This window comes from Chlorocebus sabaeus, chromosome 15 (genome assembly GCF_047675955.1).
Source record: "Chlorocebus sabaeus isolate Y175 chromosome 15, mChlSab1.0.hap1, whole genome shotgun sequence".
NCBI lineage: Eukaryota > Metazoa > Chordata > Mammalia > Primates > Cercopithecidae > Chlorocebus > Chlorocebus sabaeus.
Window position 1 is genome coordinate 70,841,438 of NC_132918.1, and position 24,582 is coordinate 70,866,019.

The window sequence follows — 24,582 nt, forward strand, 5'->3', positions numbered from 1 at the left end:
CCCTAGGTGCAGGAAATTTGATCAGATAAAATAATGTCATTTATTAGTGTGATAGTTCCTTTTGTAAATATTATGGGAATCCCGATAGAAGTGAAATATGGAACTGAGTCACTTGATGTTGAGAGAAACTCTTCAGGGGACCTCAATATTGCAAAGCAATTAGCTTCATCTACACGTGACTACTGAGACCTGTTCTAGCATTTGTTCACTTAATGCAGTTTCATTTCTGATGCCTCCACGTTCAGATTATTAATAAGCAGTTAGATGTTTTGGCCTCTTAAGTGACTGTAAGAGAGGATTTATTTGAACCCTGGCATAAGCTATCTTAGTATGTCCTAGAAAATAGTGATAGAAAACGTCTGTTTAAAACGTCATGCAAAACAACCTATGAGATATTTTTGAATATACTCCTTGTGGTGAGAACACATATTATAAAAATGAAATGTTGGTGTTGAATGTGTCATGGTACCTTATGATAATATGACAGCACTTCCCATGGTAAAAGCCGGTCCCAGGAATAACTTCTGTTGCTGGCCATGAGCCCAGACAGGTATAGCTACAATACAGAGTGATTAGTGGGTCCTGAGCCTTACTCTCTTTCTAAGGCCCAAACTATCTTATCAAATTTAACCATATCTTGAATTGAATCAGTGTTTGGAAAGTTATAACCATGAGTTAAAAGCAAGAGAATTACAAAGTTCTGCAGTTCTCAAATTTGAGTAAGTGGGCCTGACCAGACCAAACCCTGTGAACTTCCTAGCCTAGGAAATAAATCAAGGAGATGGAAAATGAGAATTTAAAAAGCTGGGAGGTTTGGTGAGATAATAGTAAACATATTAAGTCATGTAAATCTCATTTATAAAGGCTGAAAGCATTGTTGTGTTTTAAATTTCCTAATTCTAAGGTGCGCAGTTCTCCCTCTCCTCCACATGGTATGGGGAAGGAGTAAATGAACTAATGTCTATTAAGCACTTTGCACGGCCCCTAACACAGTAGGCGCTCAGTAAATAGTAATTACTATTTAGTTCAGGCTCTTCTGGTACAACTTTGAACACACTGCCAACTAAAAGCCACTGCCAAAATTCTGTGAGAGTGAACGGAGACTTCTGGTTTATGATGAGCATAAACACACAGAGCCTGAAGATCTTAATGCATTAAGTACTTAACAAGGTGGAGTATTTAGTAAGGACCTGTGCAAAGGGCAAGTTGACAGAGTTCTGATGCTAAATTAACTCAGCAAAATGGAATTACAGGAAGGTTAGGACAATAACAAGACATTTTTTATGTTAGGGTGTCCCAGACGTCGATGTGCATAAAAATGATCAAGGGGTTTTGTTAGGATTCCTATTCTGATTCTGCATTTCTGGGGTGGGACCAAGATTCTCCTTTTTTTTTTTTTTTTTTTTTTTTTTTTGAGATGGAGTTTCACTCTTGTTTCGCAGGCTGGGGTGCAATGGCATGATCTCAGGGCACTGCAACCTCCGCCCCCCGGGTTCAAGCAATTCTCCTGCCTCAGCCTCCCGAGTAGCAGGGATTACAGGCATGCGCCATCATGCCCAGCTAATTTTGTATTTTTAGTAGAGACGGGGGTTTCTCCATGTTGCTCAGGCTGGTCTTGAACTCCCAACCTCAGGTGATCTGCCTGCCTCAGATTAAGTGCTGGGATTACAGGCGTGAGCCACTGTGCCGGGCCAAGATTCTACATTTAACAAGTTTCCAGGTGATGCTGATGCTGCTGGTCCAGGACCACACTTTGCAGAGCAAGGCTTTACTAAAGACTCAAAACCAAAATCTTTCCCCTAGCCTTTCGTTTTGTCTCCTGCCTATGTTCAGCACCTGTTGCATGTGTGGTCAGAAAAGCAGGGTTTCTCACAACCCAGCTCCAGCCCTCGGCCAGGATCCCTGGTGACCCGGGCAAACACACACTTCTTCAGGGTCACGGGCAGGTTACTGAGTCAAGACTGCCAAAGCCCCACAATGATATTTTCCTTCACTCCCCATCCTCCTCCCTCCCTGGCCACCCCAAACCCGGGACTAATCTTGGAGCTGCTTAATAATAACAAAGCCAGCAGCAGAGTAAGGCAAGATTTCAAAGCAGAGGTTTTCTTGTTTGGCAATTACCTAATTTCAGGATGCGATTCACAGATTTGCAAAACCCATGTGTGTGGAAACCGTTTCTCCTGAAACATGATTAAAAGCAGATCCTCTCCTGAAAAGGCGACATAAAAATTAAGTGAGTGACAGTATGGAGTCTTTCCGTGCCCCAAATGTTTGGATGCATGTAAATTACATTTTAATAAAATGTCTACACACACATTCTTACACGCATGCGCACACGCAAACAGCGGAGAATCTGGTTCTAATTACTTGTACTTTAGTTGAACTTTGGCGTTTCCTTTGACTCCCTTCCTAATGTATGTGAGCTGTAGGCTTTGCAGCCCTGCAGTGAATCCACAGAAAAAGGGAGAAAAAAATTCAGATCGGCCTTCTTTAGTGCCAACAAAAATGAAGTCCAAACGAACATTTTGACCAAATCCAACTTTGCTCTTCTCCCTTAATTAGCTGAAATTACTCCCTTCTACGGGGATTCGGAGTTCTGGGCTCAAAATTCCCCTAGGGCCATGCAGGAAATGTCTTTTGCTTTACAACTCCTTTTTCTTTTAAAGCTCAGCTGCCCAGTGAGTGCATTAAAATACTGTCTTAATCATAGAAGGTTCTAGTAAAAAGGCTGGGCTTTCCTAATGCATGATGCCTGCCTGCCTGCCTGTAATCAGACTCAACCTAAAATCCTGAAATCTGTCAACATGGTTTAGCCAGCCGTAAATTAGCTCTCACAAAGAAAAAAAAAAAAAGTATACTGAGCTCTCTTAAAAATGTTATCTGCTACTTAATCTAACCTTTAGAAAAATGCCAAGCATGTAAGGAATTGTGAAGGGAGCTATTGTCGAAGACTTTCTGTGTGTTTAAATGACACTCAGGTGTGTTGTAACAACAAGGACATTTATACTGTGTTTTCTCAGGTGAGTTACATTCGTAAGTGCCAAGTCCTCTTAACAGGCAGCAATGTTAATTTCTTTTCTTTTGGGAGTGAATCAACCTGAGAGTCGTGGCAGTGTTTAGGAAAGCTTCATCAGTGAGAACTCGGGAAATCTGCTTTTGTACCATCCCAGTCGGAGGAGATTTTGTTTAGCTTTGTTTTTGTTTTGTCTGCAAACAACTTCTGAGTTTGAAGTCTTTTTAGAAGACTGTTTCTCAAAATGCAATCCGGATACCTGTGCCCATCCGCAGTGAGAGAAGTTCAGACACTGAGAGCAAGTGTTTTGAAACTTTTGCAGCTATTTTACAGGGTTATTTTATATCTGTTAAATCAAAATTTTTTTTAAAAAGCTGGAGCTCGTGCTTTGGACGTCTTTGTTTTTCCTTGACTCCTATTTCCTGGAGATTCATTTGTATTGAATTTTATCAATCCATGAGGGATTGGGGAAAAGACTAAGAAATGGTGCTTCACCATTGATAGTCTGAAAAACACGAATTTAAAGCAAATGTCCTCTCTGATCTCAAGAATTCTCCTGCTGCAGACCACACTTCGAGGAACATTGATTTAAAGGCAAATGAGTCCCATGACTAATTTATTATACAAGGAAGGGGATTCTAGCTTTGCTTCCCTTACTGATAGTTATCTGTATGTTGTGGGGGTGGAGAGGTCTAAAATAGGGGCTAGAAGCTTCCGACGACGCTGCAGGTTTGGTTCATTCTCATCTTCCCTGAGGCTCACTGTCTCCACTCCTGTGTGCAGTTCAGAGCAGCCCTCTCAGCATCACTGGTGCTGACTGTGCTCTGGGCGGGGACCCACAGAGCCAAGCATCCATCTCACCGGAGTAGCAGAAGTTCTTCTGACTTGCCCGTTCCCTGACGAAGCAGGGCAGCCCATCTGGTTAGCAGTTTGGATGCCACATTGGAGGCTGCTGCTTGTTGGGCATTCAATCAGCAAACAGAACTGAATAAGTCCTTAAGTGGGCAAGGAAATAAATAAAAGCAGGAGACAAAAAGCAGATCCGAATTATTCCTCAAAGACTGCTTCTCCAAACTGAAATCACATCAGGATGGCTGCAGTGTAGTTGTTTTATTGAATGACACAAGCCTCTTTTCCCCCCTGGGAAGTCTAAAAACTGCTTTTTTGGCCTGCCTGAGATCGCTGAATGAGCTAATACAGAACACATTGTCTGCTGAGCCGGCAGAGTTTTCAAGCAAAAATTTTATCATTCCATAGACTGATTGTGCTTGCCTGGAATAAGGAACAAAATGTTTGAGGCCTCTCAAAGGTATTTTGATGAATCTAACTATAATTTAAAGGGACTAATAGATTATTGATTTAAGCAGGATGACAGTGAACAGATCAATGGCTGAGCACTCTGTATCTACCTTAAATACCAAAAATGACTGGTAAAAGGAAAGCCATGTGCTGTCCCCCTGCTTGTTTCCCACTGACTTTCTTGCCGGGGGTGGGGGGGGTGCGGTGGTAGTGGAGGAAGGCAGAAAAAGAAAAGGAGCTCTAAGAAATTTTGCCAAAGTATGTTTTTGCTACCTTACCAAAAAGGCAAGAGATTGCATTAAAGTACAAATCTTTTATATTGATGCCATATCCTGGTTGTAATTCTAGAACTTGTCTTGGCGTGTTCGCCTGAGGCAAGCTTTGGTGATCTGATGGACTATACCACTGAAAATGTTTTTTTTCCTTGCGTTGTTCTCAGTGTTATAGGCCACATAGAGGAAATAAAAGACCACTGACCATCAATTTTGAGGGTGATATTTGAAAATATATATATATAGTCAAATACTTAATTTTTTGCTAACGGTAGGAAAATTTTTCCAAAGATGATTTTGTCTGGGATCGTACATAACACTTTTCCCTTTCCGTTTTTGTGGCATTTGTAGCATTCAAATTATGTTCATTTATGACATTTGTGGGATTCAAATTATAAAAATAGTAGAAAGAACCAATTTATCCTTTAAAAACATAGCCTGATCACTTCCTCTTGGAAGTCTCCCTTGATTTCTCCTGAGATAAATAAGGCCTGTAGTTCTCTCTGGCATTATGTTAGTGGTTCCCAAACTACTTCAGTTTGGATTCGCCTGGGAATACCTTTAATTATTTTTATTTTTTGTTTTGTTTTGCTGTTTTAAATCTTACAGTCAGCTAAAAGAGAATATTTTTTAAAAAGGACAATTCCTAGCTCCATTCTCAGACATTCTGGCATGATAGATCTGGGATACAACTTGGTCATTAGGACGTTTAAAAGCTCCCCAGCTAGTTCTAGTGTGCAGCCAAGTTTGGAACCCACTGTATTGTAATTGTTGGTTTATTCTCTATTAGGCCAAATTTGTCGAGGATAAGGGATTATATACTATCACTGTCCATAGCATATAGCGCAATGCCTGGCATGTTATGTCACTCAGCCAAACAAATGATTGAACACATGAACAGTCTGAGAATCTGTTGTACTCATATGAGAAAGTTCCTAGAATACTGGTGAAATCACCACAACCTAAATAAAAGTCCAGGGCTCTCACTATTGATTACTTACAACAGAACATTTTCATTCATGGCAACCGTTCAGGAAAAGCCTTCTGGATTCATTCATTTGTTATAAATGACTCTTATCCATAGGAAAAGATCCAATCTTCACAAAATGTTTTGGGATCTTTAACGTCCAGTAGACTTCACGTTTTTTTGTGTGCTTTGCCCCAAGTGTTTTGGGTGTTAAATTATGCACAATTTTGTTTCCTTTGGGAAGATGAAATGCTGGACTCCCTTCAGTGCATGTGTTTGAAGTGGCATATTTATGAAAATTACTACCCACTTTTGAAATTCAGGGCATAGCTCTGACAGCTGATTCCAGCCCCACCAGAATTCTATTTACAACTTTCCTAGACAAGCCAGATTAGCTGTTCTATACGAGCGAGTAGGACCTTAAAACACACCCCTCCCCACCTTCCTTCTGTGAAGAACTCAATGGGAGACTGATCGTAATGGTGATGACATGACTCTGTCAGTTGTGGAAGCACATGGATGGAAGTAGAAGCACACAAATCAAACCACTCCAAAAGGTCTGAGAGGCATCTGGGGAGGGGATCACTTACGTTGATATCAGGGGTGTAAATCCACACAGCCTTTCTAGAAGTCAGTTTATCAACATGCATTAAAAACAAAATATTTATAAAATAACTTTTGATCTGATAAATACACTTCAGTAGTGTATTTGAAGGAAATAAAGATGTGCTGAGATTAGCCACAAAGATGTTCATCACAATGGATGTTTTCTGTGAAAAATATTTATCGACAAGGATATAAATTGATGACATCATAGGTTAAACAAAGTCCCCAGCAATCTCAGTATAATTCCACATTAGTAGACAAACTCGAAATGTTTATGTGCATAGAAAAAAATTCTGGAAGGTCGTACACAGTGAAAAAGATTGTGGGTGATTCTGTGTGTATTTTTTCTTAGATTTTGAACAAAGAGTGATACATTGTTTTGTAATTTTAGCAAATAGTGTTTTCTTGTTAATTTGCTTTCAGTGAAGCTGATTAGTTCCGTGTGAAGAAGGCTTTTGCATCTACTGCTTAATAGCTGATAAGCTTTAGTGACATCTCGGATGCCAACCCTTCTATAAAACAGTTGCTACCACTGTGCCAACTTATTCAAAGTAAGGGCTTCCTATCTGCCAGAAATAATGTACTCAAGATTGCTATCTTCATCCTAGATACCTCGGTTCTAACCAGTAAAGACTATAATAGATTTTCTACTAGGACCTGCACTACTCAAATGAATTCATTCCAAGATTCTTCTGAATTATGAAAATACTATAATTATAGTTGATTCTGTTCCAAAGGGCTAATTAATTACTTTTTTAAGGAAGCAAAGGACTGTAAGAGCCATTTGGTTCAATTTTCTCATTTAACAACTTAGAGGGGGCACTTAGTGCTCAAAATGAGAAAGGAAAAGGAAAAAGTTCATGCGCTAATTCGATAAATACTGACTGATTATCTGCCATGTGCCAGGACCTCTTCTAGTCCTGGAACACAGGTGTATATAATGCAGGTGAGTTTCTTTGCCTTCTGAAACTCAACATTCAGAGTATGGGGGGTGGCAGATGTAGAATACAAAATTATATACAGACATCTAAAATTTGAACACTGGTTAGGGTTTTATGGAAATAAAATAGTGAGACAGAGTGACCAGGAATGGAGAGGGGCATTTTAATGACAGAATTCATCTCTGGGAAGGAAACATTTGCTTTGAGATCTAAGAAATGAAAAACAACCAGATATTTGAAGGTCTAAGAATTTCCAGAAAGGACAAATAGTTATTGCAATAACCTCCGTTGGTATGAGAGCTTGGCCTATTCAGAAGACAGAATAGATGCCAATTATGTAGAACTCAATAAATTAGGGGACTCACTGAAGGCAATGATGCTGCTAAAAGGCCATGTGATTAAAAGCCTTGTAGAACGTACTAAGGAGTCTGACTTTGATCTAATTGGTGACTATTGGAGGGCTTTAGATAGGCAAGTGAAAGAGATGGATTTTAACATTTGAACAACTATCTTGACTGCTTGTTTGAAGACTAGACCCTAGGTAGGAAGAAGGGGCATGAAGCGATCAATGAAGAAGCTATTGCAGCAGTTGTGAGAGGTGATGGTGGACTACTAGCATGGTGTGGTAGCAGCATGGTGATATGGGGATGGATTAACAGTAAGTGTAGTGGGTAGAGTCAACTTGACTTGCTAAATGCTTGCCTACAGGATAATCCAGTCAGGAGAATATCTACTCTGGGAGATTATAAGCAGTAGGGCAACTGGAAACTTTATATTCTGGGAACTATAGTGTGTATTGAAAAGCAATTTAGAGACTAGAGGATTCTGGAACACTGTTTAACCACTTTTAATTCCCCTTCCTGATTTCCGTCTTATTTTATGAGCATGTTTACCTGTGATAGAAGTAGAGTCAGTTCTTGCTTTGATTCTGAGTACAACCCTGGAGAATTAGGGGTAGGAGAACACCCCGTTCTTATATTTTGTGAACTCCCATTTCCCATGGAATTTGGGTGATTAGATAACAGTATAGAGGATTGTGTTTTTTAAATCTAGATTAAAGAGTAACATGACTTAAAAGTGAATCGCACCACTCTGTGTCATCATTAGGTTTAACCTACTGCTTCTCAAATGTTAATTGTACATTTAGTCATCTGGGGATTTCATCAAAATGCAGATTTCAGATTCCACAGGCCTGAGCTGGGACCTGATACTATTTTTCTAATAAGATCTTAAGTGATGCTGATGCATGTTGGCCCAAGGAGCCTTCTTTGAGTAGCAAGGGTCTTACCCATATTGTTATTAATGAAGACTATCCCAATACACTTGTTGAATGAATAATTTGGGCATTTTCTTCATTTGTCCAAAGGAAAATTTAAAAATTTAATTAATTAATTTATTTTTTGAGACAGAGTCTTGCTCTGTTGCCCAGGCTGGAGTTCAATGGCACGATTTCAGCTCACTGCAACTTCTGCCTCCTGGGTTCAAGTGATTCTCCTGCCTCAGCCTCCTGAGTAGCTGGAATTACAGGTGCACACCAGCACACCTGGCTAATTTTTGTATTTTTAGTAGAGATGGGTTTCACCATGCTGGCCAGGCTGGTCTCGAACTCCTGACCTCAGGTGATCCACCTGCCTCAGCCTCCCAAAGTGCTAGGATTACAGGTGTGAGCCACCACGCCTGGCCCAAAGGAAATTTACTTTTGGTTAAGTGAGCAACAAAGTCAAGTCATTTGAGACTCTACATGAATCAAAAGCTACTGGGGTTTGTAGTATGATGATCTGAATTTGTGTCTTGGCTCTACCACTGCTCTGTCGATCTTAGACAAGTCGCTTCCTTCCTGTGAGTTTCTGTTTCTATTGTGGGTAAAATTGTGATAAAAACCATGGCCCTCACAGTGCTGTGTGAGCTGTGGACTACAACTGAGAGATGTATGAGACTGCTTTGTAAACCGTAGAGCACCACATCAATGTCAGTGTCACCGCTGCTGGGCCTACAATGACAGCTGTTTTTATGAGCTCATCCCTGCTAGTGTTATTGCTGAATTTGGGGCAGAAGCATATGAATTCACTGTTGAAAAAAGTAATGAACTAAAATACATCTTCTCTTTTTTCTCCCTCTACCCCATCTCTATTATAGCAATTGAAACACAGAGCACCAGCTCTGAGGAACTCGTCCCAAGCCCCCCATCTCCACTTCCTCCCCCTCGAGTGTACAAACCCTGCTTCGTCTGCCAGGACAAATCATCAGGGTACCACTATGGGGTCAGCGCCTGTGAGGGATGTAAGGTGAGTTTTCATACCTCTGTGCCTGATGAACTCTCATTCTCCTTGTACTTTCTGGAGGTGACCTACCCAGTTCCAAAAATGGGCTGGATGTGTAACATCACCTCCCATCAGTGTGGTGAATTCAGTTATATTCGGTGATTTTTATTACTTCCTTATAGATCTTTGGTTTAAAATTCAGAAACTTCTGCAAATGACTGATTAGGGTCAAAGGTTTTAAGGCCCTTAAAATACCCCCACATAACAATTCTTTTTAGATGATAAGAACTGGCTAGGCCAGGTGTGATGGCTCATGCCTATAATCCCAGCACTTTGGGAGGCCAAGGTGAGCGATCACTTGAGGTTAGGAGTTTGAGGCCAGCCTGGCCAACATGACAAAGCCTCATCTCTACTAAAAATACAAAAATTAGCCAGGCGTGGGTGACTGGTGCTTCTAGTCCCAGCTACTTAGGAGGCTGAGACATGAGAATCACTTGAAACTGGGAAGCAGAGGTTGCAGCCCACCAAGATCACACCACTGCATTGCAACCTGGACAACAGAGTGAGACTTTGTCTCAAAAAACAAACAAATAAAAACAAAGAACTGGTTGGAAGAATCTTGAGAAGTATCATTCTGTTTCTCTTTAGAACGTGCCGTCTGGTGTCTGTAGTTTTATTTTATTTTTGAATATGACTGACAGTCCACTGAATCAACTTGCAGGGAATCCAAGGTTGAAACTGGGATTTATCTCCTGGCTGTTTTCCTCAGCTCTGTGGCCTTTGAATTACAGTTTGATTTTCAGCCTGTAGGGACTTGCTACTGTATGTGTGTCATAAATTAAGGGGAGCTGGATTTAAAATTCCTGCCTACAGAATACTGGAGGCTGAACATGTATCAAGGAGTAGTATATGGCTGCTTTGAATCAGGCAAGACAATTGTTATCAAGTCCAACAGTCTTAATTGAGTGAAAGAGCTTCTTTTTTTCAAGAAAGAAAAGAAACAATGACTTCAAAGGCAAATATAACTAACTCATCCATAAAAAATTTCTCAAAGGAACTATGGCTGTCTTGAACTAGCCCTTCCCTAGATACATAACTTCTTTAAGTCGTCTCTGGATGGTTGTTTAGATCTGTTGTTTATACATCTAAATTGCATGATTCATTTGTAATTGTTAACATGTTGGAATAATGTTACAGGTACTCCATGGCATTTTGTATTTGGCTTATCAGAGTTAGCACTGAACTGTATAAATTGGTTAGGCACTGTTGTTTAACAAACCATCCTAAAACTAAATGGCTTAAGACAACAATTCTTTATTTAGCCTGCAATTCTGTGGGTCAGCAGTTTCAGCCAGACTCATCTGCATGGTTCATCTGGACTTGGCTAGGCTCCACCATGTATCTCTGGGCAGTTGTAGGTTAGCTAGTTGGCTTTGCTTCTGGGGGTGCTGACTGTGGGCTGGGGAGACTCAGCTCTCCTCCATGTGATCCCTCATTTCCATCAGGCTGGCCCTGGCTTGTTCACAGAGGCAGGGTTCCAGAAGACAGAACAAAAGCACATAAGGTCTCCAGAGGCTTAGGCTAAGAAGCATCTCATTACCACTTCTGCCACACTATTGGGCAAAGCAAGTCGTAAGGTCAGCCTAGACTCAGTAGGTAGGAAAATAAACTCAACTTTTGTTCTTCTTTTAAATAAAATAAAACTAATCTGTCAACTTGAAAAAAACTTTTTTGTAGAGATGGGGGTCTCACGTATGTTGCCCAGGCTGGTCTTGAGTTCCTGGGCTCAAGTGATCCTCCCACCTTGGCCTCCCAAAGTGCTGGGAATGCAGGTGTGAGCCCCTGCATCCAGCCCTACTCAATTTCTTAATGGGCAGAGCTTCAAAGTAATAAGTGATATAAATATGGAGGGTCCGGGGGAATGGGTGTCATTTTTGTAATTAGACTACTGTAGTGCATGTCTGATTGCCTATGAACACAAAGCGGATGGGGACCCTAGCTCCACTGCCCAGCATGTCACACACAGTCTGGCATATAGTGGGTGCTTAAAGACAGAACAAATCTATAAATGTCACTCAACCCCTCAAAGTAATTTTGTGAGTTTTTCCTGTCTTTTCAAATCATTGAAATAAACATATTTATTATGGTTTATTACTATAATAAGGTAAGGCCAGTTTTGGGAAATTCATTAAAGGCTTAGGAAGATCTCTCTGCCTCTGGGATTGTGCTATTTTATGGCAATTCTCTTTTCTCCAGTAGCTTCTGACATGGTAGTCAGGAAAGTTATATGGGCAACCAGTTGGCAACTGACTAAAAAGCAAGACAATTGTTCATTCAATTATTGCTTTATTATTGGTAACCCCTAGCAGAACCTACTTAAATTTATCCTGAGATTTGAAAAGGTTTCAGTGGAATAGCTAGTTCATTTTGTCCACTTGTTGTGCAATATATAAATAAATCATTTTCTATTGTTTATTTGAAAAGTAAATGAAAAGATACTTCTTTATTTCTGAAAAATGTTAAGTCATCTCATGTCCAGAAATCTGAATGAGGTCTGCTGCAATTCAGCTTACCCGCTCTCATCATTATCCAACGTGTCTCTGTGGCACATACTAGGAGCTGCCTATGAAGCCGTTTCACGATCTGTATAGAACAAACTGCTTTAATCAGCTTATAGTCAGTGAGTTATCTGACCTTAGTTTGAGATTCTGACTCTTTCTAGGAAAAAAAAAAACAATAAAAACAAAACCCATACCAGCACAAACAACTTTGATAAACTCAGTTAAGTGATACAGAGTCATATTATGGTGTAGCTTTTTAACAGAGCTATAAACCCAATAAGGTCAGGTGAGTTCAGCAACCAGTTGAATTTGGTAATTTTTACATTGTGGGTGGATTGCCCTTCTCCCTGGTCATTGAGAAAGACTTGGTCTACATTTAAGCTTGCTGGGAAAATAGAGTGACAAAATTCACAGAACTGAGAAGCAGGAGGAGGTAACAGTAAAATGTAACAGCCGAAGAAAAAGAAATATAACTTTTAAACAATTAAATATAATTTTATTGTCACTTTAAAAAATTATCAATACAGTATAGAATTTATTGTATGAAAATAGAAAATTAAAACAACCATGATCCTACCCTGGGAGAGAACCCCTGTAAAACTCAGCTTTTCTGTAAGTATATGCATATTGTTATTGTTTCAGAAAAATGAAATTTTGTGTTGTAACTGGTTTTAACTTAATCTTTAATAATATTTTATGACCCAAATTTAAGCAACTGCATAGCTTTTATGGTTATACAATTAATATAGTAGTTTATGGTTATGTCATAATTTATTTAACTAATTAATTAAGGTGCTTACAGTGTTTTTCAATTATAAATAACACTTTAATGTATGGCCTTTAGGTATATCTCTGAAAATTTCCTTAGGATAAAAATTTCCTTAGGATAAATTAGTATAAGTGGAATTTTTAGATCAGTGGCTTTATATATTTTTAAGGCTTTTGAATCAGATTGCCAAAATACCCTCTAGAAAAGGTTATTATCTAGTAATCTGTAAAAGGTTAATCCTTTTGGAAACTATCTCTTAGGAATCTCTCCCTTGTGATATAATAAGGTAATGAATCCAGAAGCAACTTTTCTTCTTGAATTCTGCCTGTATTTAATTTGATATTTACTATGGGCCCAGTGTGTGATATCATTTTAGGATACCAGCAGATGCACCACAGGCCCCTGGTTGACCTGTAGAAACTGGCCCAACCTTTGGCTGGAAATCAAAGTTTACTACTGTAAGCTGAGAACCTCTGCTCTAAAGTAGGACTCCCAGAGCCTGGTATATCTTCAAGAAGTAATGCCTACAGTGGCTCCTGCGTGTCATAGCCAGGATGACCTAATTGACTATTATTTGGGGAAGAGAACTTTCCGTCCTCCTCGGGACTGGGTGACAGTCTCAGCCTCTGCTGCAGCCATATGATGGTGGTCAGAATTTAACAAATGGGTGTGGTCCATGTCTGGGAATGAACGGTCAGTGGCTGCTATATTGACACAGCATTACCATGGCAGCATAACCACTAGACACACGGTAGGGATGCCCCGTTTAGGGGGTTTCCAGCTGAGCAATGGCAGTTTTTGTGTAGGGGACAAAGAGCACACAAAATGAATGTGCCGTGTGGTTAGCCAAGAATGTTTAACAGTATAAAAAAATAAAGCAATATTAAAAAGAAAATAATAGGACAAAATAAAATAATGTCTTTGGAAAACAGTCTTATTGCTCATAGCTAAAATTTAATGCAGAATTTTGGCCTTAATCATATTTTCCATTTCCATTTTTATAGCTTTTGAAGAATGTGAAGTCTAGAGTGAGAATGCTGGGATTTGAATTCTAGCCAGACTACTTACTAGCTTGGTGCAACTCTCTCTTTTTCTCATCTGGAAAAATGGTGGCGATATTACCTACCTCATGGTATTGTTGTGAGGATAAAATGTTTTTACTATGTATAAAGCATATAGAATAGTACCTAGCACATACTAAGTGATAGGTACTAAGTGGCACATACATGCTTAGTTATTGTTTTGATTTTTTTTTTTTTTTTGAGATGGAATTTCACTCTTGTTACCCAGACTAGAGTGCAGTGGCATGATCTAGGCTCACTGCAACCTCCGCCTCCCGGGTTCAAGCAATTCTCCTGCCTCAGCCTCCTGAAGAGCTGGTATTACAGGCTTTACAAGCATGTGCCACCCCACCCGGCTAATTTTGTATTTTTAGTAGAGACAGGGTTTCTCCATGTTGGTCAGGCTAGTCTTGAACTCCCAGCCTCAGGTGATCCGCCCACCTAGGCCTCCCAAAATGCTGGGATAACAGGTGTGAGCCACTGCTCCCAGCCTATTGTTTGTTTTATCATTAAGTTATAATGACTTTTGCACACAGTGATGTAACATCAGTTATAATCTTAGTACTCTTCTTGCAGTGTTCTTTCTGCAGTTCTCCATTCTTTTCTACCAAAATAACACTGCCTCTTTCCTTCAAGGCTCAGGTTAAGACCCAACTATTTCATGGAGCCTCTCTGGATTACCCTAGTACAGGGGTTGCCAAATTGTTTCTGCAAAGAGTCAGGTAGTAAATATTTTAGGCTTTGAGGGCCATGTGGTCTTTGATGCCGTTATCCAACTCTGTTATTGTAGCATGAAAGGTGCTGTAGATAATATGTAAAAAAAAAAAATGGGCATGGCTATGTTTCAGTGAAACTTTGTTTACAAAAGCAGTGGACCAGATTTGGCCCTTGATGATGTTATTCTTCTTACAACTTCTAAAACTCAGAAGCTGGTGTCCCAAAGCTCTCATGCCAAAAGTGGCAACCAGCTGGTTTTGCTGGGCTGTGGGCCTGGGTCTGCTGCTCCACTTCCACACTGCTAAAAGAAGTTCACATCCACCTGCCCAGGGCTCCATGCCTTAGAAGCTTTCAGCCATGTCTGGTCATTCCTCCACCCTTCCTTTCACACTCAACTCCCACTTTCCTGTCATCCGAAATCAGAGAAATTAGAAATATCCATGTAATTGAGCTACCTCCAGAAATACCTGGCATCGCACCTTGGAGAGGTTTCTGGAACATATTCTATGCTGTTATATCAGTTCGCTTCTTCTGCTTAACAAATAACTCAAATGCTTAATGTCTTAAAACAATAGACATGTATGATTCATTATCATTCTGGACAGGTCTTCTTGTCTTGGATGACTTGGCTTGGACCAGGTGGTCTAGGATGGTCTCACTCGCATGTCTGGGACCTTGGCAGGATGACCAGATCCTCTCCCCGTGTCGTTGCTCACCATGAGCCTAGCCAAGGCTTCTTCACATGGTGGATGGGTTCCCATCAGTAAGAGAAGACAATAACCGTGCTCAAACGCTCTTCAACCTCTGCTTGCGTCACATTTGCTAATATCCTCTTGACCAAACGAGTTACATGACTAAGCTTGGATTCTGTGGATGAAGAAATAGACTTTACCTCCTGAGGGGAGAAGTGACAAAGTCACCTTGCAAAAGGGAGAGCCTACCAGAGCTTGCATTTGATTACATACTGTCTTCTATTATTCCCTAGTTTGATGGGCAAGTCTCTTCTGACAACCCTATTCACCAGTCATTCATCCTTAAGCATATATTTGTTGAATACCTACTAAGTTTCAGACCCCGTGCCGGGTGCTGGAGATACAACAGTGAACATGACAAAGTTCTTTATGGAATTTAGTGTCTCATACAAGGGACAGATGATAAACAATTCAAATTTGGAAGACAATAAACAGAATGGTCTGATAAAAAATAATTTAGGGGTATTCTATTTCATAGGGGTCAAAGAGGCCTGATGTGATGGGGGTCAGGTGGGATCTCATGGCTGAGAAGGAACCAGCAGTGTGAGTCATAGAGAGAAAGCATTTTAGGTCAGAAACCAAACACTTGGATTCTCAGACCATTTCTACTTCTCCTGGCTATGTCCATTGACTTCTCTGGGCCTTAGCCTATCTGTAAAATGAAAGCAAATCCACAAGTTTGAACTGAGTCCCATGCCAAATACAGACATAAAAGCTGTGAACCCAGTAATGGCACTGATTTCTTGTTAGGGCTTGGTTATGTGGAGTGAGAGGTCTCCAGTGTTTGCACATCCAAGTGTGGAGTAGAGGGAAGGAGAAAACGACGCTTGTTGGGTGCCTTCTGTATACCAGGCATTTGGGCATTTCTTTTTTTTTAAACCATAGTGCATTTACTTCTCACAACAGCTCTGCAAGGTAGGCTCCGTGACCCGCATTTTATAGATGAGGTCACAGAGGGTCAGAGTAGTTAAGGAACTTGGCCAAGGACACACAGCTAGCCTTTGCTAGAGCTGGGATTCAAATGCTTTTCCTGTTAGAAAACACCCCACTGCTTCAGCCACCCTAAGACAGAAGGTCTGAAGCAGTGGTGTGTTATGGTCTAGTGTGGGGGTTTCATAGGCCACCAAATTTAAAACTAACAGATAGGGGCATATTTTTTAAAAAACATATTGTCTTGATCATTTCGTAAAAGAAATGACATCTCTGCAACAAAAAATTTAAAAAGGAAGCGCTTACAAGGCAGTCAGTCTGTCCCAACAAGAGACAGTTAGCAGGCAGAACCCACACGTGGGCATGTTCCCAGATGCAGCTTTGTCCTTGTTCTCTACATTTTGCCTTTGATGGGTGGAAACTTCCTATCCCTAAGCCAACCTTTGGGGGCCACAATCCAGCCTGTCCTGCAGAAGTCCCCAGGGCGAGGCCTGGCACAGCCGTGATGGCGTGTCTTCTCCACAAGGCCGCAGAGGAAATGCTTGCTGAAGGTCACATTGGTAGCCTTCTATTTAAAGCAGTCTTTTAAGAGTTTAAACTCCACTAGCCCCCTCAGTCCCTCAGGGCTAATTTTGTCCATTTTTCTCATCTGCCTTTGTTTTGCTAGCCTCTGAAGAGAGGGAGGCCCTCATCTCCATGACAGTGTTCGGCTGCTGGGCTGGGTTTTCCTGGCAGACAGCAAGCAGAATGTTCGGTCACAGAAAGTTTTGCAATCAGGAAGATGGATGTCTGCACTTAATTTTAGAACTTCTATTAAATACTTTAAATGAGCTTAATGATTTTATTTGACCAAGGCCATTTAAAACCACATTCTTGTTTTTAATTGGAGTGGATAAACATGAACATGATGCTCGCTTTGGAGAATATTTTTAGCTTTCCTCACCCTGATAGTTGCTTCTGTTTTAGGGATTTGCTGCAGTATTGATCCCGAAGAACAAAATAACATACCCAAGACAATAGCAAAAACAGGACACTCCGTGTGCCACATATGATAGCTAAAATGAATTATGAAACCTGCCATAAAGTTCATTACGATATTGGATGACACAGAGTAGATTCCCTCATAGACCCGAAAAGCGGCTCTCTGTTCCCTGTTGTTATAATCTGCCAACCATGGAGGATTTATGTGTTCCCTGATTCATTCATCAGACATTTATTAAGTACCTTCCATGAGACAGGCTCCAGGATATAGAAATGAAAGTTTTGTGTGTATTTTCTTTCCAATGCTGTATCCCAGTGCCTAAAAAATACACAGAACCAGGCCTGTCCAATAATAGGGATGTAACTGGCTCAAGTCCAACTGCTAGCTGCTTGGAGGCAGAAAACATGAGAAGCGAGGTGTGGTAAAAGGATTTAAATTCTGGCCTTTGGGGAATGACCAGGCTCAAGTCTGTAAAAGACCATTCCAAACTTTAGGCTATGGAGAGGGTCTTAAAAAGGGGAACGTGGAGCAGGGGTGGGGGCATGTGGGAGTGGTGCTGGGTGCAAGGTCTGCGTGTTCTGTCCCGGAGGCCGTCTTGAGTCGCACGGTCCACCTGGAGCGTAGCCTGTCGTCATTTCAGCAATGCCCGGGTTGTAGACTAACCCTTGTGAGGTAATCTCTGCAGTGTCACAGCTGGGTCTCCATACCTGGTTTGTTTTAAAATTAGCTCCTGGAACTTCTAAGTAAGTGCCTAATTAGATAAGCTAGTAGTACAAGAGCGTGTCTGGTGGGAAGGGAGGGAAACAAAAAGTTTTAAGTACGTTTTAAGGCTGAGAACAAGAAGGAAAAAAAAAGTTTTAAAATGCATTTTAAAGCGAAGCTCCTTGATTACAGGTAAATGGTAAATATTCGTTGGATGGATGAACGAATGAGCAAGGAAACAGTGTGGCATGTGCTGTGACAATTATAGCTAAGGGGTTGATGGGCACAGAGAAGGAGCCTTGGATCCCTCTGACACATTCATGAAAGGCTTTTATAGAAGATGTGATTTTATAGATGTATAAGCATTTTCCAGATGAGGAAGGGGAGAGGAATGTTCCAGGCAAAAGTTGAAGTTGGGGCTGGAAGGCCAGAGGGCTCAGAATTAAACTGCCTATGTAGAGTTACGTGGAAAAATGGATATCTATCCATTCCGTTAACATTTATTTTGCATAAACCTGTGTAAACAACTAGGGATCCGTAGGATATTAAAGACATGCAAAAGGACTCATTAAATATCATTTCCTCAGAGAAGCCTTCCTTTGGAACCCCCAGGTTAGGTCCCCCTCTTTTACATTTGCTATTGTTCTGCTTTGTAGCATTTAACACAATTGAAATTAAGTCATTATTACCAAGTCATTAGTTTAATGTCAGCTATAAACTCCAGGAGGGCTGGGCAGGTCTCTCTTGTCACAGCCTTATTACTAGGGCTTTGCACAGTGCTAGGGAGGCACATAGTAGGACGTTAATGCTTATGTGCTTTTATCGTAAGTTATATCTAATTATACAGCAATTAGTGTAGTTATAAATAACGTGTAATAAGACATAATTGCATAATAATGCAAACAGTATATTAATTTCATACATTTTATCTAATTATATAATGAATTGCATCTAATTACATAGGGCTTGAGATGATACCTTCATGTAAACATTCATGGAATTATTTATAAGCAGGACAAGGTCTTTGGTGACCAAAGTCTAGCTCATTTCTTAGTAATTTCTGCCTTCTACCTCAGTTAACCTTCATTGCAAAAGATATGTTCTCTTTGATACTATCTTTAGGCAAACTCTTAAGAACTAGTGGCTGGAATGATATACTGAAATGGAAGAGTACTGAGGGTTGTTAGTGCTTTAAAGAGAAGAAAAATCTCAACTTAGAGAATCTACCTCTATATCGAGGAACCTCAAGACAGCTGAAATGACAATCTAGCTTTTCCTAGTAATCCTACTGAAGGAGAAAACACTTTTCTTCTTCTAACAAATTGAGAACTGATTTTGGATTGAAAAAGCCGAAAAATCTGTCTTTTTTTTTCTTCTGGTGTATGAATAAACAGGAAGTTGGACGGAGGAGTGAGTTCTGAATTAGCCTGCAACTCTATGTTTTTTTTTTTTCTTGTGTTGGCGTGGTAAAAATAGTTTATTTAATTTGGTGGTTTTAAGGAGCTTATAAATTTTTTAATAGTTAAACGTTCAGGAATGCTTGTTTAAATGCTTGCTTTGTTTGTTTGTTGTTTGAAAATATCTAGAACACTTTCATTTACTGTTTTTGTTATAACAAACTAAAAGTCTGTTATTATTGCAATTATCCTCTTTCTTTCTCCACCTTTTACTAGAAAAGTTAGAGAGCTTTCCATATTTCCTTCTCCTGGAGGTGATATGAAATGAAATTGTCTGGGAAGGCTTTCCTTCTTCATCAGCCCCCTCTAGCTTCTCTTTATCAGGGCAGGGCTCAGAGCCCTTGGTCTTCCCACTCTCTACAGTTGCCTCCCTCCTGACCCACGTACCTGTGTAAAACCACGGAAATAATAAAACTGTCTTATATCTTACATTCCTATAGCCTTAGTGTTTCTAATGCATTTTCATGTATGGAATTAAATTAAGCCAGGCTTAGCTGAAGTAAAAATAAACCCCACAAGGTACAACGTTTGCTACAGAATTTCTTTCTCACATCAGCTCCTGATTGGCAGCCTTCTCTCTTCCACACAGTAATTAGGACTCCTGCCAGTGCTGCAGCTTGTCATCCTCTTAGGTTCTTAGCATCATCTTATTCTAGCTACCAGAATGGAAAGAGAGCATGGGGGAGGCAGTACACCTGCTTCTTAAAAGCCCCGGCCAGGCATGGCATACCTCATTGGCTTGAATGGGACACGTGACCAAAACCAACTGCAAGGTCAACTTGGAGATGTAGTCTCGCCATGGGCTCAGGTACAGACCTACTTTTATGGAAAGAAATCATGGATTTGGTGATGAGCTAACAGTTTCTGCCATAGGTTTTTTTTATTTGATCCTCATCATAGTTAGAGAAGTAGGTGGAATCGATTGTTTCCCCCTCCATTTCACAGATGAGGAAACTACAAATTTATGAGACCAGATTCTACCATCTGTGGTTTTGATTTATAATCCGATTCTGTTACTGAAATGGTTACTGTGGGAACCTCCTTAAATACATTTCTATACGCTTCCCTGAAACTTATCAAACTATCTTTTCAAGGCCTATGATTCTAAACATCCCCGTATTCCTAGTTCATTCAGCTTTAACATCTTGAGAAACTGGGAAATCCTTACCCAATAGAGGTAGACCTTTATCAGGGGTTAGATTCCAGTGTCATCACACGAGGCAAAAATCACACGCAGACAAAATGACCCCAGAAAATCCCTTTGAAGAGCACGCTGCTGGAGACTGACATATGCCTCTCATTAGGACCTACAAAGCCAGTTCTTGCTCTTTAGCCCTGGAAACAGATCACTCCATGGAACACCAGATGAAACAGTTGTTTTCTGTTCTCTTGTTGTATCAAACATGTGTCCTTAAGTGCAACAGTCATATCAGCACAACACAATGCTCATGTCATGAAAACCACACATCCCTCTCAATGTTTTCTTGTCACTGTCTTCTACCATAATAGTTTCTTTGGGATTAGAATTTCTCTTGTGCCTTTTAGGAACGATGTCTTTTTGTTGTTGTTGTTATTGAGTATTTTTCCACCTCAGAAAAGAAGATTAAATGTGTCATATGGATAAGCAACACCAGAAGGGAAAATTTTGTTCTATGGACCCTAGAACTCATCCCTGAAAAAAAAAAATAGAGAGGAATAAAACTCTGTGTGCATCTCTGCCTGTACAAAGCTAGCATTGTCTAGGGTGAAGGGGAAAAGCTGGGGTTCTGGCCCCATTAGAGCCTTGTTTCTTGTTCCATATTGAAAAGATGACATTCCTTTGCTAGCAGCGTCCTGCCTGGATTTCTGGCACCAGTTCTATGGCCAGCACTATTGCCTGGGGCATTTTTGTTGGGGTTGGTTTTGTTTTATTTCAAAAGCAGCAAAGTGCAGGCTTTATAAATGTACGAGGTAGAACTGTTTTTATAAAGCTTGTCACCAAACTTGTCAGTACAGTCAAGGTGGCCCATCTGCCAGGGTGTCTGCTTCCTTTTCACTGGTATCAAGATGTATGAGAAGGCATATATACAGTGAATGTCACTTCTTAACTTGTTCTCAAGTGTTTCTGAGGCAGGCCTTGTGTTTTAACATGGGCTCCTCCTCCCTCTCAGGACTTCATGTAGTGTTTCATTTATAACAGAGATTGGTGGATTTGCAAAGTAAATATTTCAATAAGAAAAAAAACAGAATCTTTGGTGACCCTCTCAATTCTGCTTCTATGGAGGTATTTTCTATGTCTGGGAGGGAAAAAAAAAAAAAAGAAAAAGAAAAACCTTTATGTTGGCTGCAACTCTGAACTGGAGCGTGTAAAATGTACTTCTCAGGTTCTGTGAGCCTTAAAATAATGAGCGGTAGAAAACTCTGAGGTAGGTCAGCAATGGGGAGAATACCATGGTTTTATAAAGGATTTTCATGGTTAAACAAATTTGGAAAAACTAGAATGACCACGCAATGTTAATTCTCTACTGTGCTTTTGAATCTGAAAATAGCAGCAATTCTAAGTACACAACATCACCATTCATACAGCCCTGGAAAGTCCCCCACGTCAGGAAAATTATCCTTATTAGTCAAACCCAGTAGGGATCATCTGACTGTTCCTCAGGGAAATGAGAATTTTTGTTTGGATCTTACTTCTCTGTGTTGTGCTCAAATCGTCCATGAGTATGCTGTATCTAGGGACTTTGGGATTATGGTCATATTTTCAATAATAAATACTTTTGAAAGCTCCTGCTCTAATTTATATGTATCATTCCTCATTAACATAAATAAATTCAGAATAATAGCATGAGAGAGTGGTATATTTTTTATTTTTCAGTTTCGGGAGTCATCCTGCTCGTTAGGTGTTCATTCAGCTGGCTGACACCCTAAGCCAGTTTATAGTCCCCATACTCCATAAGATACTGTTTGATGACATTTATTCTGTCTGGCTCTACAGTTTGTCATGCTCATGATTTCATCAAAAACATTATGCTGAAATGCTTGAATATCTTTTAGTGTATTTGTTGTGTTGAGCTGTGATACAAAGTATGAAAGTTTTCATTCCAATACCAAAACGTAGAAAGAGGGTATCAGAAATTAAGTGATTCTGCTCATTCTGGTTATTTCCCTAGAAGGAAATTAAATGTATAATTTCTAATTCAATTGTATTTTGCTCTTCAATTATCATTTTCTGCTTTAAGAATTAGGTGGAAAGTATGCCCTACTTAAATGCATGTTTGGTGCTAATTCTTGCCTGTTGGCCAAAAATTTGAGTCTCATGTTGTGCACAATATACATACAGATATCATTTTTTTTCTGTAAGTATTTGTGGCAGGTAGGATCTGTGCAAAATTATGAATTACATTACAAATCATAAATGGGTCTTACTGTCCTCACTGAATATATTTGGTTTTAAACCCAAACTCATAATGAAGGCTTTTTTTTTTTTTTTTTGAGATGGAGTCTGCTCTGTCGCCCAGGCTGGAGTGCAGTGGTGCGATCTCAGCTCACTGCAAGCTCTGCCTCCCGAGTTCATGCCATTCTCCTGCCTCAGCCTCCCGAGTAGCTGGGACTACAGGTGCCCCTCAGCATGCCCGGCTAATTTCTTGTATTTTTAATAGAGACGGGGTTTCACCGTGTTAGCCAGGATGGTCTTGATTTCCTGACCTCGTGATCCGCCCACCTCGGCCTCCCTAAGTGCTGGGATTACAGGCCTGAGCCACCGCGCCCTGCCCGAAGGCATTTCTTTTGCTATACTCACGTGTATGATGTTTGCTGTTAGAGAGTTCACAGGATTGATGTCCCAGACTTAGTGGTTTAAGATACCTAAAAGAGTATTTTTGAATTACTGAGTCTAGATCAGATATTCCTTTATTATTTGATTATTTTTATCCGTCTTATTTCTTATGAGCTCTAAGCCTCAGAAAGAATATTCCTCTTTTCCACTACATACACTATTAGAAATATGAGCATTGGATGAGGGATGGTAATAGTGACCTCCAAGGAAGTAAATATTTACCCGTATTATGTCAGGGTGGATAAGCTATTAGCCACATAACAAAGCGGGGGATCCCCTGCAAAAAATCACTGTAGATAAGTTATGTTACAGTATATTACTATTAAGTATTTAGTGTTTTAGTAACTTATTTTAAATAATAAAGCTGACATTCCTGTAAGGATATATAAAACAGAATTTATATAGGAAAGAAAAAATAACTTAGATAAATTTTGGGGCTTGATATTTTGTGACACTTGCTTCTTTTTCTTCAAGCCATCTGGGGAGCACAGTCAATGGATGTGGGTAAATCTTTGTTTCTGAATCCTTGCTGGAACCCAAGTCACCTCTCCTCTCATGGAAGTCCTCTGCCATATCCACATTGACCAATAACGTTCTAAAGTAGCCTTCAAGATTGGTCTCCTCGGCTCTGCAGTGCTATTACTCCTGCTGGATATGAATCTGGCCTTTGTTACTCTCACAGTAACATCCTTTCTTCCATTCACAATTGAGGCCCTAACTCTTCCAATTTTAGTCATGGTAAGTCCAGGTTATGCTGCAGGAACAAATTCAAAATTACAATGGCTTAAAACAGTAGTTGTTTATTTGTCACTCGCACCGTGTGTCCATTTTGGATAGATAGTTCTACTCCATGTTACCTTCACTCAGGGACCAAGACTGATGGAGTCACCTCTGTTTAGAAAAATCACTGGCCCTCGCATTAAGGGGAAGGAGAACAATGGAGAATCGCCCACGGGCACTGGCATCTTTCTACTGAATCTCACACACATCATTCCCACTCACAATTCATTGACTAAAGCAGTTCTCTTGGCCTCACCTAATCCAAATGGAATAGATGAAAATGCAAGCATACCGTGTGTCTAGGAGAATGGGCAGTTGCCAATGTTTACTCCTTCCTTCTGCTCCAAGAATTACAACTATTGTTTGTTTTGCCATAACCATGTGGTTCTCAGTATACTTGTCTTGCACAGCTGCATTTATATGCACTGGATAAAGCATCCCCTCCCCAGCAATGTCAAACTCTTTTGGGCCCTTAATAAGAGGTTTATGTAAAACCTTTTGAGTAGAGATACTCTTATTTGGCTGTGCCTTCTATTTTTACACTCCATTCTCTGCAGAAACTTTTTACGAGTTTCTTAAGCATAGTTTATAGGGTAGATTTAGGCAAAAAAATTTGTGTTACACCCCAAATTGCCTCTCTCCAAACTGAATATGATCATAACATATCTTTCATTTTATATTTCCATAGTCTCCTCTGC

General features: G+C 40.2%; 1 protein-coding gene across 3 annotated transcripts in view; it reads left to right on the forward strand.

Moving 5' to 3' along the window:
• Nucleotides 1-24,582, forward strand: part of RARB (retinoic acid receptor beta) — a 769,451-nt gene that overhangs the window by 622,930 nt on the left and 121,939 nt on the right. For all 3 annotated transcript variants that reach the window (XM_038002334.2, XM_008009295.3, XM_038002336.2), the window contains one exon: nt 9,235-9,383. In XM_038002334.2, coding sequence (XP_037858262.2) covers nt 9,235-9,383 — 149 coding nt within the window. The remainder of the gene's footprint in view (nt 1-9,234; nt 9,384-24,582) is intronic.